Source organism: Eschscholzia californica, unplaced genomic scaffold (genome assembly GCF_041429995.1).
Source record: "Eschscholzia californica isolate CP2 unplaced genomic scaffold, dmEscCali1.0.p SCAF_5, whole genome shotgun sequence".
Classification (NCBI taxonomy): Eukaryota; Viridiplantae; Streptophyta; class Magnoliopsida; order Ranunculales; family Papaveraceae; genus Eschscholzia; species Eschscholzia californica.
In genome coordinates, this window is record NW_028238472.1 from 50,141,645 (window position 1) to 50,158,938 (window position 17,294).

General features: G+C 38.3%; 3 protein-coding genes across 5 annotated transcripts; 1 reads left to right on the forward strand and 2 right to left on the reverse strand.

The window, feature by feature from the left end:
• Window positions 1-59: 59 nt before the first annotated feature.
• Window positions 60-14,072, forward strand: LOC147540199 (uncharacterized). Of its 2 annotated transcripts, XR_015225915.1 has the most exons (16): window positions 60-852; window positions 1,061-1,538; window positions 1,732-1,825; window positions 2,449-2,635; window positions 2,756-3,011; window positions 3,289-3,504; window positions 3,605-3,691; window positions 3,781-3,915; window positions 4,120-4,233; window positions 4,372-4,619; window positions 4,730-4,810; window positions 4,906-5,137; window positions 5,819-5,917; window positions 6,032-6,217; window positions 7,006-7,285; window positions 14,020-14,072. XR_015225915.1 is itself a non-coding variant. In XM_086643270.1 (15 exons), the coding sequence occupies exons 2-15, from the start codon at window positions 1,179-1,181 to the stop codon at window positions 7,105-7,107; spliced, it is 2,397 nt and encodes a 798-aa protein (XP_086499396.1). In that variant the 5' UTR covers window positions 441-852; window positions 1,061-1,178; the 3' UTR covers window positions 7,108-7,351. The 2 variants fall into 2 exon arrangements, 1 of the variants encoding a protein (XP_086499396.1); XM_086643270.1 differs by lacking the exon at window positions 14,020-14,072 and having other exon boundaries at window positions 441-852; window positions 7,006-7,351.
• LOC147540200 (DNA-directed RNA polymerases IV and V subunit 2-like) lies at window positions 7,569-13,268 on the reverse strand. 2 transcript variants are annotated; one of them, XM_086643267.1, is made up of 7 exons: window positions 12,329-13,268; window positions 11,707-11,919; window positions 10,423-11,309; window positions 10,043-10,328; window positions 9,012-9,956; window positions 8,655-8,926; window positions 7,569-8,279 (listed from the first exon to the last, which is right to left on the reverse strand). In XM_086643267.1, exons 1-7 carry the CDS (start codon window positions 12,983-12,985, stop codon window positions 7,778-7,780), a joined length of 3,762 nt encoding a protein of 1,253 aa, XP_086499393.1. In that variant the 5' UTR covers window positions 12,986-13,268; the 3' UTR covers window positions 7,569-7,777. The 2 variants fall into 2 exon arrangements, with proteins under 2 accessions (XP_086499393.1, XP_086499394.1); XM_086643268.1 differs by having other exon boundaries at window positions 10,423-11,294; window positions 12,329-13,237.
• A 49-nt stretch (window positions 14,073-14,121) lies between the features above and the next one.
• Window positions 14,122-16,615, reverse strand: LOC147540201 (uncharacterized). The gene is made up of 2 exons (XM_086643275.1): window positions 16,571-16,615; window positions 14,122-14,741 (listed from the first exon to the last, which is right to left on the reverse strand). Exon 2 carries the CDS (start codon window positions 14,703-14,705, stop codon window positions 14,331-14,333), a length of 375 nt encoding a protein of 124 aa, XP_086499401.1. The 5' UTR covers window positions 14,706-14,741; window positions 16,571-16,615; the 3' UTR covers window positions 14,122-14,330.
• Between the last annotated feature and the right edge of the window lie 679 nt (window positions 16,616-17,294).

Below are 17,294 nucleotides of genomic sequence, written 5' to 3' on the forward strand. Positions count from 1 at the left end.
AACACATTTTCGATATTTTCTGTTGGGTTCTGGTTCAAGCACCCAGCCACCATTTCTTTGTTCTCTCCTTCCACCACCACAATCACTAGCCGACCACCGCTTCTCTCTATGTAACATCGACTGGAAAGCTTGTGAGGTCTCAGCAGCCGACCGTAGAGAGAGAGAGAGAGAGAGAGAGAGAAAACAGTGGGGGGTGGGAGTAAGAAAATCTTTTTTTATTTAGAGATCGTCTGCAGTTGCAGTTTGTTGACGATCTTTATTTGATCTGAAAACGGGGGGTCGAGTAAAAGTCGAAAGTTAATGTGGCTGGATCTCATTGGTTCAGAGAATTTCTCTCATATGGCTGATGGCTCTAATCAATGGGAGTCGACTTCATCAGATTTCGGTTGCGATTTGTCCTTCTTTTCTGACCAAATAACATTTCTGTGACCCATCATACCAGAGTGTTAGGTCATTAAATATCAAAAATGACACTATGCCCAGCACAAGTTCCGACCGAATCCCGCCCGGCTCCATGATCTAAAGAGAGAAAGTGAACAATTTTCTCTCTCTAGATCTTAACCGGACACGTCAGTCCGCCGTGAATGGGACTCGTGCCGAACATAGCATCACCATATCAACCCGGCCAAACCAAATTCTTCCCGCTAATAGCAAGTTTCCCCGTTGCGAATAGGAAGGGGCCAACAACCTTTTAACACATAATACTGTTATAAAAACCAATAACAAGAATCAGTTATGATTTTGTTCAAGAAATTTGCAACAACAGTCTGCCTTCTTTCTCTCTCTCCTCTCTCATTATATCTTAATTCAAGAACTTTCCATCATTTGGCCAATACCCAGACAAGAACACTGGTAAGTTAATCAACTCATCTTCTTCATTTCTAAAACTCTTTACTGGAATTCTAGTGAATTTTGGAAGAAAAAATTTCTCCACGGGTAGTATTTGATTCTTTGTTACAAAGGGTTTTGCTGGTATTTGTTTGTTCAATCTTTGAAATACAGTAATCAAAGCTTCTTATATCATTATGCTTATATGGATTCATTGATGTTAATTTGACAGGTAGGAGGTATTCTGGATTAAGCCATATAGATAGATCACTAGTAATCAGATGGTAATGGGTAAATTAGTTTGATTTGTTGAAATTGTGGAGTTTTACTTTCTTGGAATTTTCAAGAAAATGGTTAGTTTTCGGTCATGGAGATGTTCTTGGTCTTTGATAGCAACTGTTGTTTTTCTAATAGGATTAGTAATACCAGTTTTTTATCAATTTTTGTTTCCATTGGCAACTTCTCCTTTCAATTTCATCGGTTCCCAACAAGTTCACAATTATTGTTTACCAAGTAATGGGTCAAGTGGAGGAGGAGGAGGTAATGACCATTTGGTTGGTAACCCCAAACCAGTAGAACTCAATTTAGATCTTAGGTTTCCGACTGACTCACACAATGCTGTCGTTTATCGGGGTGCACCATGGAAGGCAGAAATCGGACGATGGTTATCTGGTTGTAATTCGATCACTGAACCAGTCAGCGTTGTTGAGGTATGGTGATTTGCAAATTATGTTACTACATTTGTGTTTCGTGTAAATCTTAACTTCGTAAAATACTAATAACATTTTCCAGAGATGAATTTTGAATAACAAAGAGAAGGAAGACTTAGTAAGAATCAATTCGATTTTTTTACTCCATATTATCTTTGTTCCGCTGCTTATTAGCCGTTGATTGTGCTAATAGAAAATCAGTGGGAAGGCATGCAAGGATGGGTGCAGTGGTCAAGGTATATGTAACCGTGAATCGGGCAAATGCAGATGCTTTCATGGATACGCTGGTTAGTATCGTATGTCTTCGTAAAAGATTATGGCTTAGTAGTGATTTAACATTACTTTAACATTTGTACCGACTTCTTAGCGAGTTTTGTTGCAGTTCTGATTCACTTCTTACTTAAGTCGATTAGCTTACAACATTTGTACATGTTACTTCGCACATTATAGTTACTAACTAGTCGCAATTTCATATTGATATTATAAGAATGAAAACTAATTATTAGTCTAGTGAAAAGGAAGAAATCTTTTAATGTTCTCAAATCCTATTTTTTTAGTTCAATAAAGTGAAACTCGAACCACATGATTTGATCAAAAAATAGGCTTTAGTAGTATTACTTATCCAATGAAGTAGCTCTCAGGAAGTGCAAGTTTCATTTTCCAGGAAATAAATGTTGGAAATTCACTCGGCCTAGGGTGTTTTCCGTCTAGTAAGTAGTACCTAGGGTAAGATAAATGGGCTTAGATTGATGAATACTTTTTTCGAGCTCGCCCATAGCTATACCATCCTACTTTTTGCTAAACCTGTTTCTGCCAATTTGGTTTTATTCTTATTCATTGTTCGCTTCAGTTAGTATGGTTTCTAGCTTTTAGTTGTTATTACTGAAGTTCAATTGTATTGTTTTAACAGGTGAAGGATGCTCGGAGAAACTGGAACTGAAATGCAATCATCCGGCAATTCCAGAGCTACCTTACGGGCCGTGGGTTGTCTCAATTTGTGCTACCCATTGTGATACTACCAGGGCCATGTGCTTCTGTGGAGAAGGAACTAAATACCCAAATCGCCCTGTTGCTGAATCATGTGGATTTGAATCAAAGTAAGAACCATTTGTATTATACTTCTTTGCTTGACAGTGAAAGAAACAGAAATAAGCTTTATATCTTCTAAGTTTTTTCGATTAAGTACTCTTCTAACTTGTAATGAAATGCTGTTTCAGCATACCAGAACTCAATAGTTTCAAGGTGACTAACTGGGCGAAACCTGATCTAGATAATATCTTCACAACAAATAGTAGTAAACTGGGGTGGTGTAATGTGGATCCAAGTGAGGCATACGCTTCCAAAGTGAAATTCAAAGAGGACTGTGATTGTAAGTATGATGGCCTTTCCGGCCGGTTCTGTGAGGTGCCTGTGTTGTCTATTTGTATCAATCAATGTTCTGGACATGGTTATTGTCGCGGTGGATTTTGTCAGGTAAGTAATGAGAATTCTCGATACTAGCTATTTCGTACATACCATGGAAAGTTTTCTCTAGTCTGTCATACTTCAAGATGAAAAGATCAAATTAGTGGTGTTGCCTCCTCTGCCCTTCTTGTTGACCCGAATTGGGCCTAACTCAACCGGCCAGGCTGTCTAGCCCATGTAAGGGCCCAGCAGGCCAGAGCGTGAAGATGGAACTTTGATTTAGTGATTCTTTCTTCTTCAATTTGTTTCATTTTGATTAAATCTAACAATTCATAAATAATTTCAGTGCGATGATGGCTGGTACGGAACAGATTGTAGTATCCCGTCTGTATTTTCATCTGTTCAAGAATGGCCGCGATGGCTTCGACCTGCTACCATTGATGTACCTGATAATTTACATCTTACAAAAGATGTTCCTAACGTAAAGGTGATAGTGAAAAAGAAAAGACCCCTTATATATGTTTATGATTTGCCCCCGGAGTTCAATAGTCAGCTTCTTGAGGTTAGCTCAATCACTTTGCACAGTTGTCCTCAAAAGTAGGACCTCCCTTGTTTCTTCACTTGTACTCGAATTACATTAACAACCTTCTTTGGTGTTTCAGGGCCGGCATTTCAGGTTTGAATGTGTGAACAGAATTTATAGCGACCAGAACACAACAATATGGACCGATCAGTTATACGGATCACAGGTTTCGTTTCGTTTCTGTTCAAAACTAGTACAAGGATAATGAAAGTTAGTTTAAGGCTTTGTTATATTGTGATACTAAATATTTTGCAGATGGCACTCCTTGAAAGTATACTTGCTAGTCCGTTCCGGACATTAAATGGTGAAGAAGCCGACTACTTCTTTGTCCCAGTTCTTGACGGATGCATTATAACTCGTGCTGGTGATGCACCTCATTTCAGCTTGCAGGTACTACTTATATATTTATGACACACATGAATCAGATGGTCCTAACTGTAAGGTTTATTTGCTTAAGCAAGAAATGTTTGGACTATTTAAACTATTACAACATAAAGAATGTAATGTCGCCATGAATCATCATCATGGGTATGAATGTTTGTGTTTCCAACCCAAGATTGTAGGTTTTAACTGTGTATTTTCTCTATACTTCAGGAACACATGGGTTTGAGGAGTTCGCTTACCCTGGAAATGTATAAGAAGGCATATGATCATATTGTAAAACAATACCCTTTCTGGGATCGCTCATCCGGAAGAGATCACATTTGGGTATGATATAGGTCGAGGAGCTCAATCGGTTACAATTATTAGAAGTGAACACGAAAAGAAAAATGAATTTCTTGTTGCTTACACTACAACTATTTCTTCATTAATATTCTAATGGAGTTCATCTATATCTGATGGCAGTCCTTTTCATGGGATGAAGGTGCTTGCTATGCACCAAAGGAGATATGGAATAGCATGATGCTAGTTCACTGGGGAAACACTAACTCGAAGCATAACCACTCGACAACTGCATATTGGGCAGATAACTGGGACCAAATTCCTTCTCATAAGAGAGGAAATCATCCATGCTTTGACCCTGAGAAAGATCTCGTGCTTCCCGCATGGAAATGGCCCGACCCAGAAACCTTAAAATTAAAACTTTGGAACAGGTATGGGTGTCAGCCCTTGTTGTTCCGTGCTCACTACTGCATCGCTCAAATGGTTGAACCTGAATGAGAATAACAAAGATGTATCTAAATTCTAAACCTTCTATTTTCAGGTCTCTTGCGGATCGAAAGAGGCTTTTCTACTTCAACGGAAATCTAGGACCGGCATACAAAGGTGGCAGACCAGAAACTAAGTACGTAAACCTAAATAGTTCCTAAATATTATAAATTACTATGTGATTGGCAAACATTTATAATCTAATACATTAGTATTGTTATAATTATTCAGATACAGCATGGGAATCAGGCAAAAACTCGCAGAAGAGTTCGGGTCAACCCCGGATTTGCAAGGAAAACTTGGTAGACAACACACAGAGGATGTCACAGTTACCCCATTATACTCGTCTAATCATAACAGGGACTTAGCCAGCTCTGTTTTCTGCGGCGTATTGCCTGGAGATGGTTGGAGTGGTCGAATGGAAGATAGTATCTTGAATGGGTGCATTCCTGTGGTGATTCAGGTTTTATGACTTCCACACATGTTACTTTCCATGGATGAATGGATCCAATTAGTACTTTTACTGAACTCCGATTGCATGACCTAGCCGTTAAATCCTAACTTTTTGATCAGTCAATACTCAGATTTCAGTTTTGTTTTTTACCTTGACATATATACTCATAATTACTAAAGCGGATACAATATTAAATTTTGTATGTACATCTTCGCATACTTGCATCCAATTCTGCCAGTACAATAAAATACCAATGTAGGTTAACATATTTAATGCATATTGTAAACAATGGTTGATCAAAAAGCATATACTCTGACTTCGCGAGTAAACATGACAAACCTAACTACTGAGAAAAAATATATGTCCAAACGTCTCATGTGCCTGTTTTGGCCTTTTTCCATATCTTATCGTATACGTTGGGCCATTATCAAATATAGAAACCATATTTATTTACATGCTATATACTTTCCAGGTACACAATAAAATGATTCTGCATAGTTACAGATATTTATGATTCTCCGGTCGAGTTTATGCTTATGAAATTCATATCTCCTACATTGATCCATATGAGCCCTTAGTATGCAACTTATGATCTTTGGCAACTAACAAACTAGAGTTCCACCTTTAAGACTTAAAAGAAGGTTCCATAAAGAAGTACTTCACTTGTATAACGTGTTGCTTTTGTTTCAGGATGGTATCTTCTTGCCATACGAAAATGTGCTCAACTATGACAGTTTTGCTGTGCGAATTAGTGAGGATGAGATCCCAAACTTGATTAAGATTCTTCGGGTAATTGTCATACTAACTTAGAAGGCATCGTCGGGTGGATCAAGTAAATTTAAAACTGCTAATTAGCTAAGATCGATATACTTACCTTTAGTTTCTGTAATTCTTTCCTTGTAGAGATTCAACGAGACAGAGTTAGAATTCATGTTGGGAAATGTTAAGAACATCTGGCAAAGGTTCTTATATCGCGATTCTGTCGTTCTCGAGGCTGACAGACAGAAAAGTACTTTTGGTTTTGTTAAGGATTGGGCTGTGGAGGTTTCGCGACTGAGTGAAGATGATGTTTTTGCCACACTCGTACAGGTACATGCTCTCAATACCAAACTCCAAATAATTAAAATTTTGTTGTTCTTTTATGAGCACAAGATTTCTGATGTTAGAGCATTCCAATAGTGTATAAACTAGGATTTTCCTCCTATTCTCTTGAAATAGGATATAGAAGTTACGTACTTGGTGGAATTCCACTATGTACTCTTGAAATAGGGTAGCAGTGTGCTTTGTATCAGCATATACTATATCAGAAATGCCCTAAACTCATTGGATTTAAGGAATATCTAAAGCAGCCGTCGAACGACAACACCCTGAACTTTTTCTGCATAAATGACTTGTGGCGATACGATAATGCGAATATCAAAACAACATAGGCATAAAGCACACCATAACTTTTCAAATATAGGATCAAACTGAAATGTTCTCTACTCTTCTCTCTTGATTTCTTTTAAAGTATTCTAGCTCATTTGGAGCTATGGTACATGGACATAGGCTGCGTTTGGTACCTGACGCTAGTACAAGATACTTGATATGGCCGGTGGAAAACGCGATATAGTTAACGTGTTTAAAGTCCATATATACTTCCAACTTCTTTTATTTATGGACCAACCATTGTTACGTTTGTATAATATGTGCATACAGACTTCACACTGGAATGTTCGGGACTCTGACTTTGAAAAATCCTAAAAGATATACAGTTCGCACAAATTTGAAGTTGTAGAAAGTCAGCATTTTTATAGCCTATAGAGTTGTGTTTGTGTTTAACAACAACGTTCTTACGTTATTCCTGATCTAGTTATGTTCTTTCTGTTTATAACCAGATATTACGGTATAAATTGCACAACGACCATTGGAGACGTAAACTGAAACCTCTACAGAAAGAATTCGGCTTACCAAAAGATTGCTCCAGAAATATCAATTAAGCAGATGAAGATACACAGGAAATCATACAGAAAGAAATAGAAGTAGTAAAAAAGATAGTGGCGAAGTGGTTCATTATCATGTACAGAAATCGGCTACAGAGGTCTGAAGTTTAGCTTGAAGAGGAAAATGTCTTCTTATATACATTCAACAGTTAGAGTGTTTACTAGAGAATAAGATGTATATGTGACATATCTGAAAATTTTGGGTATTTGATCATATTGTAGAACAATACCCTTTCAGGAATCGCTCATCCGGAAGAGACCACATTTGGGTATGATATAGGTCAAGGAGCTCAATCGGTTGCAATTATTAGAAGTGAACACGAAAAGAAAAAATGGATTTCTTGTTGCTTACAGTACAACCATTTCTTCATTAATATTCTAATGGAGTTAATCTATATATGATGGCAGTCTTTTTCATGGGATGAAGGTGATTGCTATGCACCAAAGGAGATAAGCCCTTACAAACTCCTAACTACCATTTAAAAATATAAAACTATAATATTCTTGCACTCTGTTTACATCAACTCTCTCATTCAAATTTCACTCCAATTACTCTGTTTTCCTTTCACAATCAAGAGTCATGAGAAATTAACAATCAAGGGTTTTAGTTACAGTACCATGATAGCATATAGAATCCCAAAACATAAGTGAAAAGCTTCCCGCTGGTTCAACATTTCTCAGTCTCAAACTGAACACAAATACCCATGCTGAAAAGCTCCATAGTCAGTAAGTTGACCCCATGAGGCACATTCACCTTAACAATGTCTTTACTAGACTCACAAAACGTACAATAAGGACCCCGAACCTGACCAACTCTTGAAACCAATTGCCTCATCGTGCTAGAGACAACTTTGCATTTTTGACATACATTCATATGAGAGAAATCACTCAGGACAAAGAGACGTTCGTGCAAATTCGCTGCAGCACCATGAACAAGAAGACAGTCTCGTTCCATCTCGCCAAACTTAACTCCCCCGAAACGTTTCCTATCTTCAACTGGTTGTCTAGTGAGTGAATTTACAGGCCCAATGTTCCTGAATTTTACTTTATCTTCAGCCATGTGGATAAGTCTCTGGTAAAATGTAGGACCCATGAATATTAGTGTTTTCATCATTTTACCATTATGACCATGATAAACCCTTTCACTTCCCCACCTTGAATATCCAGCCCTGCAAATGCAACTCAGATGAATACTACCTCAGATAACGTACATGAACTTTAATCATATAATGTGTATATACATCGTGTGTGTACTTTCAGAAAAAGTGTAATAGGTATATGAAATGATGCTCTAGCTTGATGTCATTTGTGTATCACTTAACTCTAGTTGATTCGAAAGTTCTTACAAAGATAGTACCTAAATATAGAGGACGACTGGACGAATAACTAAGACAAAAAAAAACATAAAGGGCCACGATCATGTACACCTATTAGAGATTTTTGAAGTTGCTATATCTGACACCTCGTATAGCTGTCAAATACCTATACACTATCGTCCATGTTATATATCTCAGAAAAGGGGAGTAGATGAATCACATTCATACCTGTGTAACTGATCTGTTATGGCCTCAATAGAAGGAGTGGAGAAAGGAGTAGCGTATCTGATTGAACCCCCACAAGCAATTCCTTTCCCTAAAGCAGCCTCAAGTAGCTGGCCAATTGTTTGCCGTGTTGGAAACGCGTGCGGGTTTATTACAATATCAGGAACCAAACCAGACTGAGTGAACGGGAAGTTCTCTTGTGACTCCAGAAGGCCAATTACACCCTTTTGCCCATGCATACTTGCAAACTTGTCCCCAATAATGGGTGATCTTACCTGCACAAAATAACTCACTTTGAGACAGACTAAGAATCACAAATCTATTGACATATTTCTACAAGGAGAAAGGAAGAAACTAAACCTGTCGAAGAGACACAGCTGCGAAGTTCTTTCCTTCATCATTTGAGGTCAAGACAACTTTTTGCACATTTCCTTCTTCCGTATGCTTTAGTTTGATACTGTGATCTCTGCCAGAGTCATCCACACGGCCTATAATAATATCTCCGCTTTTCAAGCTATCTCCTATGAATGGAAATCCGTCATCGCCAACTTTGTCACTAATATGGTGGATAGCTTTACCAAAATTCAGTCTGTTCTTTTGCTTGAGATTTTTCGATTCCGAGAGCTCCATATTATCAACTTCCGCTTTATAGCTCCTAATGTGCTCTGTTCTAAACATTCCACGCTCAAGTGAAGCACGATTCATAACCAAGGAATCTTCTTGGTTGTAGCCAAAGTGAACATTCACAGCAACAATAGCATTCTGTCCATTAAACAACTCTGGTTTTGGGACAACCCCATTATGACATAGGGCATAAGCTGGTTTACCTAGACAATCAGATATCATTGTCCTAAACAGTGGTCTCTGGGGATAATACAATCCATGTGATAGGGTATCAAGCTTAATATTGGGATTTGAGGTAGAGAACCCTATTGCCTGTTGAGAATGTTTCTCGGATTCATAGAGGACTCGCTTAGCGTGGTTATGGTTAGCGAATGGGATAATCCCACAGCTTAAGCCTAACAAGAATGAAGGGTCGAGTTCGCAGTGTGAATATGTTATCTTAGGCTGGCCATTGTCTTCTTGAAAGAGGTATTTTATACCGACTGCAGTTAGGTAGTCTTCCCCTTCTTCAACTCCAACGAGTTCTACAACTCCTTCATCTAAAAGAGAGTTGAAATTATAAACACCCTCTATTGTTTTGATCTTCTTCAAATTCTCAACAACAACAAGTGGTCGTAGAATTCGCCCAGAGTCCGAAAATATACGAACTTCTCCTTGTCGCCAGTCATGTTTTATTTCAACCTGAAGGACAAGACTGTGCATAAAGAGAATGAAAAGAAAACAATAAGCTTGATATAAGAAAATAAACATAGCTCAGGGATGAGTACCTGGGAAGGGATCTCCCTGTTTCGCCGTTTACTTCTTATATCAACCACAAATCGGAGAGAATCGTCGCAAACTCCAACCCAATCTCCATTAACGAAAATTTTAGTTTTCCCACTCCACGAGGCTTCATCTTCTAATTTCTGCAGTCCACATGCCAACAATATGTCCATCAAAGGCTGCCTCAAGTTGGTAGAGACAAGCCCAGTGACTGCCATATTTTTTACAAGTCCACAGTTTTCCCCATCTGATGTAGAAAGAAAGCACAAGATACCCCTATGAGAAGGATGTCTGCAATGATAAAACAAAGTGTTAAGGATAGAGGTCATTCAGCATGCTGATTATAACAAAATTAGCTTGAAGATTATTCAAGATTCTAACTTACGGGAATCGAACATCTCCAACCCTTCCCACAAAAGAAACCTGCTGACGTGTTTTTCGCAGATGAGACATCATTTGTAGAGGATTCGTCTGTCTAAGTGTTGCTACCACACCCGAAATTCTCACTGTATTGAAAGGGTGGGACCACAATCCTGTCGAAAAGGCTCTACATAAGCCATTTGTGATAATTGAAGCATCAAGATATCGTTCAATCGGTTGTATGTTACGGTCTTTGTTTAGATCTCTCTGTATAGCTCTAACCATCACCCTCCGAGCATGCTTGATATGGATTAGAAGCTCTCGTTCCAGCAGCTCACCAGCTAACTCCAACCTTTTGTTTCGAAAATCGTCCTTGATTTCACATTTTCTTTTCCCCGTGTATGAAAGTAAAAGACACTTCACCATATAACCAAGAAATGCAGCTTTTTGTTTGAGTCCGCAAAGATTGGGAAATAAGTATATATCAATGATGTCCTTAATACTCTCAGATGGTGGAAATTTCGAACTTTTGATCGATTCATCCATATATAAGAGAGCTTCTTGTCCTTTACGAAAAGTTCTACACATTCTGTCAGCATTATGAATAGTTGCAAGAAATATATCTACAACCCTAGCATCAGTAGTATCAGCATGGATCATTTCAATGATATCTCTGTCGGATGAGACTCCAAGGGCGAAAAATAAAACCCAGATTGGAATTTCGGAAGACATGAAGTGCACAGTAAGAAACAGACCTCCATGAACATATTCATCTTCGCCAATCGGTGCTTTAACAAGTTTGATATAAACTCTTCTGTTTTTTTTTACCTCAGATCGATATGAGACAGCCCAATTTGGTCTGTCCGAAACCCAGAGTCTCTTCAAACATGCCTGCTCCTGTGCAATAAAGACCTGATGTAACAGTGACAAACCGATAAACTAAAGTGAAACACATACAAAATTTAAAAACTACTCTTGACTTGAACCGTCTATCATATATATGCAGAAATAGCTTCCTAGATGTGCCAAGGGCCAAACTGTTGAGATGTTAGGCAACAATGGAAGTTATAAATGGACAACTGATAAACTAAATATGTCATATAGTACTCTTTTAGCAATCATAGTGATGCTATATAATCTTCTTAGACATTATTTTTCAAAACTAAAGAGAACTCGAGATGACACAGTTCAAAGTTCACAACTCCACGCCCCAAATAAGAGATACAAAACAGAAGCATTCCGTGATATTTTTTCGTGATCCTACAATCTACAAATGAAGATTACAGAGGATTGAAGAACAAAAACTGACCTTCTCTGCACCCTTGATCAGGAAATAACCCCCATGATCAAAATCACAGTCAAGTTTTTCCTGATCACTCATCCAACAAAGTTGCGAATTCACCATCACAGGCATCTGCCCTATAACAATTTCCCTTTTATCTTCACTTATAACTTCTTTTTCGAAAGCAGTTTCTTCCCCACAGTAGAACCCATAACTCTCTATTATCTTCTTAGTGTAAACCTAATAAATAAAGAGTACAGAAAAATCAAGCTAGCTTAATCAGTAAATGTTCACAAGATATTGAAAATACTAAAAAATCTCATAGAGAGGCATAGTTAGTCCTTGAAGAATCAACCTCAATAAGGCCCCATCCGTGTAGCCTAGAGTTTTTCTTAGCATGAGCCCAACCAAAAGGACTTGGACACCCCTAGGTGCAACTACAACACCTATAGCCAAGGGTCTGAGCACTCGCCTAAGCGACGTGGGACTTAGTGTTGTCTCCCAAAGATGCTATCCCCACGTGTGCTGCCTATCTTAAGCATCCTTCTCGATTGGTTCAAATTATGAACAGAAGAACTAAGAGCTATACGAAAAATCATATATCGAAAAGTACCTAGAGTTGAGTAAAAAAAAGTAGTATTTATGGTACCTGCACATTAACCTCAACTTTCATTGGAGCAGAGTAAGTCATATGTTGAAGCCGAGCATGTCTAGGCAACATTTTCAAATACTCCTTTTCCTCATTAGCATCTCTCTCACCAGACCAAAACATGGGTCTTTCTAATCTCACTTTTCCAAATGATATCAAAATGTTTATCTGATCTTCTAGTTTCTTCAATGGGTCATCATAAGTTGGTTCGACATTAACTTCATCGAAGGAATCGAAAACTTTTTGTATACCATTTTCAATGAAATCATTGTATGAATTTATCTGATGGCTAATCAAACCAAACTCATTAAAGAATGAGATTGAAATTTCTTTACAAACCCTTTTTAGAAACTCTTCTCTTGAACAGATTTCTTCTGTTGTTTCATTGGTTAAACTACTACTGGTTTGATCTCCACCATTATTTCTGTTCTTCTTCGACGACGAAGAAGAAGACTTACAAGAAAATACTGGGTTTAGTTTTTCAGGTAAATCATCTATCATATTCTTGAGATTTACTTCTACTTGTTCTTCTTCTTTTTTTAGCTCATCACCATTACCACTTGAACTCATCCATTTAAGTTCATTCATTTCCCTTGAGGTTAAGCTCAAACTTGAATCTTGATCATCCTCTTTGACCATCATCTTCTGTTTTTTCATCTTCAAACACTTAAGTTGTGGTTTGAAAATGCACTCAAGAGTGTAGAAATCAAATAAGAAAAACAGGGGAGAATGAACTCAAGAGTGAAGCTTGCAAATGGAAGAAAGAGAGAAATGTGGAAAAGGGTTAAAAGATAGGGAATCTGAAACCCTAATAAGGGTTTGTAGCTGGTGAAGGGTTTTAAGGAAAACAAAAAAAAAAGTTGACAGAATTGAAGTCTGATAATACTCTGTTTTGGGAGAGAGAGAATCAGAGAAAGTAGAAAGGGTTGAGAAGAATGTCTACAGTTTGAATATGGAAATGACTATTTTACCCCTCAAAAAGTTAAAGTTAGTTTCCACTTTAGGTATGATAAGAGGGGTAATTAAGAGAAAATTATTTATGTACGGTTGGTTATATTGATGTTTAATTTGACAGGTAGGTATTAGTCTAAGGGACTTCTAATGAAATGCTCTTTCAGGATACTTATATGAACTCAACAGTTCCAAGGGTGACTAATTGGGCCAAACCCTAATCAAGATACCCTAATATCTTCACAACAAAATAGTAGTAAAATGGGGCAGTGTAAAACGAGATATAGTTAACAGTGTTTAAAGTCCTATTATGCGCACGTTTGTATAATATGTGCATACAGACTTCGCACAAGAATGTTCGAGACTCTGACTTTGAAAAATCCTAAAAGATATACAGTTGGCACAAATTTGAAGTGGTAGAAAGTGGGCATTTTTGTAGCCTATATAGTTGTGTTTGTATTCACCGATAACGTTCTTACGTTATTACTGATATAACCAAATATTACAGTATAAATTGCACAACGATCATTGGAGACGTAAACTGAAACCTCTACAGAAAGAATTCCATTTACCAAAAGATTGTTCCAGAAACGGCGAAGTGGTTCATTATCATGTATAGAAATCGGCTAGACAGGTCTGAAGCTTAGCTTGAAGAGGAAAATGTCTTCTTATATACATTCATCATTTGGAGTGTTAACTAGTTAAAGAAATATTCATGTATGAGAAAAAACTATTGCTAGAGATAGAGAATGTCTTCAAACTGTTTCTTGTATTACTTCATATTCTTCATTTTGGATCATTCATGATTCTCACTGGAAATAAATAAGAATTCTAAATTAGGGTTTGTCATAACTTACCCTTCCAAGTTGCTATTAAACTAACAAAGAGTGACAAGTACAAGAAGCACATACGAAATCAGTACAAGCAACCCAAACAGACAACTACAAATAAACTATTAACACTAACTACAAATCATACTTAGTTTTGTTCTTTAAGCAGTTAGCTAGTTACCCTAAAAACTTCTGCAGAAACGAGCGAAAGGCGAAAAACATTATTCTGACTTGGTGTTAACCTCTGGCCAGCCAAGACCTGGCCTACGGACTTGTCCTTGGGGCTCTTCATATTCCCGAGCATCACGAAGAGAAGCTTCAAAGTCGGTTGAATCAATCGCTACGGGAAGAAAACTACTAATATCGTCCCTGGCTCCTAATCCTCCAGCTCTAATAACATCATCTGATGTTATTGATGCCTCCATGTTTACTTCTCCTTGAGTTTCTTCCATATCAGCAGCTTCTCTCACACCCTTTCCACCGCTGCCAACCTTTTTAGTTTCTTCTGATTTCCCAGAGCCATCATTCAAATATTCACTTGGAAGACCTTTCGAGTTCTTTAAATTGTTACCCGAATCATCAGCTATTCCACTCATCGCTTTGTCGTTCCTATCACCTGCAATTGGGAAAACCTTGAGTATCTCAATGTGGGCAAGTCAACCTTTAAAGCACAACCCTGAACAAACCCACACTGAAAAGTTGAATCAACAGATTCTAAGAGATTAATGTCGTCTTTGTTCCAACTTAGAAAATTATTAACCATAGATACCGCTATCGTCCTCAACATCACTAGCAATCATTTAGGATTGCCTTCTCGTTACACAAATAACAACTATAACACCTAAACATACTTCTTTTCTATTTCCTTCAATCTATTTGAAGTATAACATGTTACTAAGTTCTAAACTGCCGGACCCAAATCAAAATTTTGCTTTTAGACTTATCCGACTGTATGAGTATGTCTTCACGGGTTCGCCTCATACGTAAAACTTGTAAGCCTTGCCTACTCCTTTAATAAGTACGACTTGCAGTAATCGTGTGTTTAGTCTCAAGGTGCACTTGACCTTTTTAAAATCTTGAACTAGGTGGATTTCAAATTGGAGATTTTGCCTGATTACTTTACAGTTCACACTTCAATTCTTCAGCTTTTCTTGGTTTTACACTCATTATTTTTTGATATTAACATTCAACTGATCTTGCTGGTCGTTCAATAATATATGCTTTAACTTATTCTCATTTTCCAACATTGTGTTGTATTACATATTCCCAAAGTTGGGGCTCGAAGACAGGCCACGGCCGTGGCAAGCATGGACAGCCACGGAAAGATATGGGTGCCCAAACCAAAACATGTGACAGCCATGGCAACAATGCACTGGGCACTAAATTGGCCGCCCAAAGAAAGGCATGGGACACCCAAGTCAAGACATCAGACAGCCATGATAATGCATGGGAAGTCCAAGCCAAGACATGCGACACCAAAGGCGATACATTGGACAGCCATGGGAAAAATGCACGGGAGGCCCAAGCTAAGACATCGGACAGCCACGGCAACAATGCATGGGATGACCAAACCAAGACATGGGACAGCCTGGGAAACAATATGTGGGACGCCCAAGCCAAGACATGGGACAGTCTTGAAAACAATGCATGGGACGCCCAAGCCAAGACACTTAACAGCCTTGGAAACAAGGCATGGGACAGCCTTGCCAACAAAGCAAGGGACACCCGCGCCAAGAATGCATGGGACGCCCAAAGCAAAAAAATAATATGGCCATGGCAACGAAGCATTGAACTCCCGAGCCAAGAGATTGGATAATAAAGGAGACATGCATTGAAAACCCAAGCCAGGACATTGGACAGCCATGGCAACAATGAAGGGTACTCTCAAGGTGCCGCATGGCAATAACATGGCAAGTCCAGGACAGTCAGACATATGCTACGCAAAAGACAAGGACACCGAACCCCAAAGATATCGTGGCATTGAGATTTCAGATAGGGTGAAAGGACGAATCAATGGTAGAATTCTAAAATCCAGACTTTACCAATTCATAGACCTTATATTCACAACTGAGATAACCTGGAACAAGATATTGAGATGCCAAAACAACCCTAGAATAAAACCCAAATTGGGTCTTCTTAAAAGCTCAGAATAAGCTCAATTTAAACCTAGATTAGTAGTCTTAAATAATATATATAATAATCAGACTAAAAGCTCAAAACAAGGTCCAAATTAAATCCCAGAGAAGAATAAGATGCAGTGATGATGTCATACATATAAATGGAGTTAAGACAAAAGAAATACTAGGTAAAACCCTAGAACTGCAATATTAAACCCTAGCTTAAATGAAAATGAAACCCAAAAAACAGACTAAGATCAGTAATGAATTGACAAGAGAACAAGCATAAGAGAAATAACAAGGAGGGGAGGAGAAATGAAGTAAAGGGTAAACAAGAAGATTACCTGAAATGAAATTACCCTAAAAAGAAATAACAATTTTTCGAGTCTGGTTCCAAAGAAAAGAGAGAGCCCTTTCAAGTTTGAAGGAAGAAGACGAAGTGCTTGAACTGACTTGACACGTGTGGAAGGTTAATGCCACGTTACCCCCTCCTCAATACGGCACTCATGTGGAAATTTAGACATAGTAATATAGTATTAAAAAAAAAAAAAACAACCGTGATACTATGCGTGACACGGAACCCGGCCAGATCCGGCCGGATGATGTGTCGGGCCATGATTTAGAGAGAGAAAAAAAGTTCACTTTCTCTCTAGATCACGGCCCGACACGTCATCCGTCTGGGTTTCGATCAGGTTCCGTGTCGGGCATAGCGTCATTTTCTTATTAGGCAATGGCTAAGAGCACCCGAACAATAACTTCTTTTTTTTGTTTTCTTTTCGTGAGAGATCGACTACTATCAACGTTAGTCGTTACAAGGCATTGATACATCATCAAGATGTGATAAACACGATAACCGCAGTCAGACCAAAGATCAAAGAGGCCTAAACCCGACAATAGACCTAAAGCCCGACAACAAAGAGGTCTGGAACCCGACAACAACAATTGTTGATGTCAAGTGGGAGAGGTTATTAACTAAGGTCCCAAAACATCAATCGTTGGGGCACGGATCATCGCAACTTCTTTTAAAGATCTCTTACTCACCAGTCCGAAATCTTCGGACTAACCTGT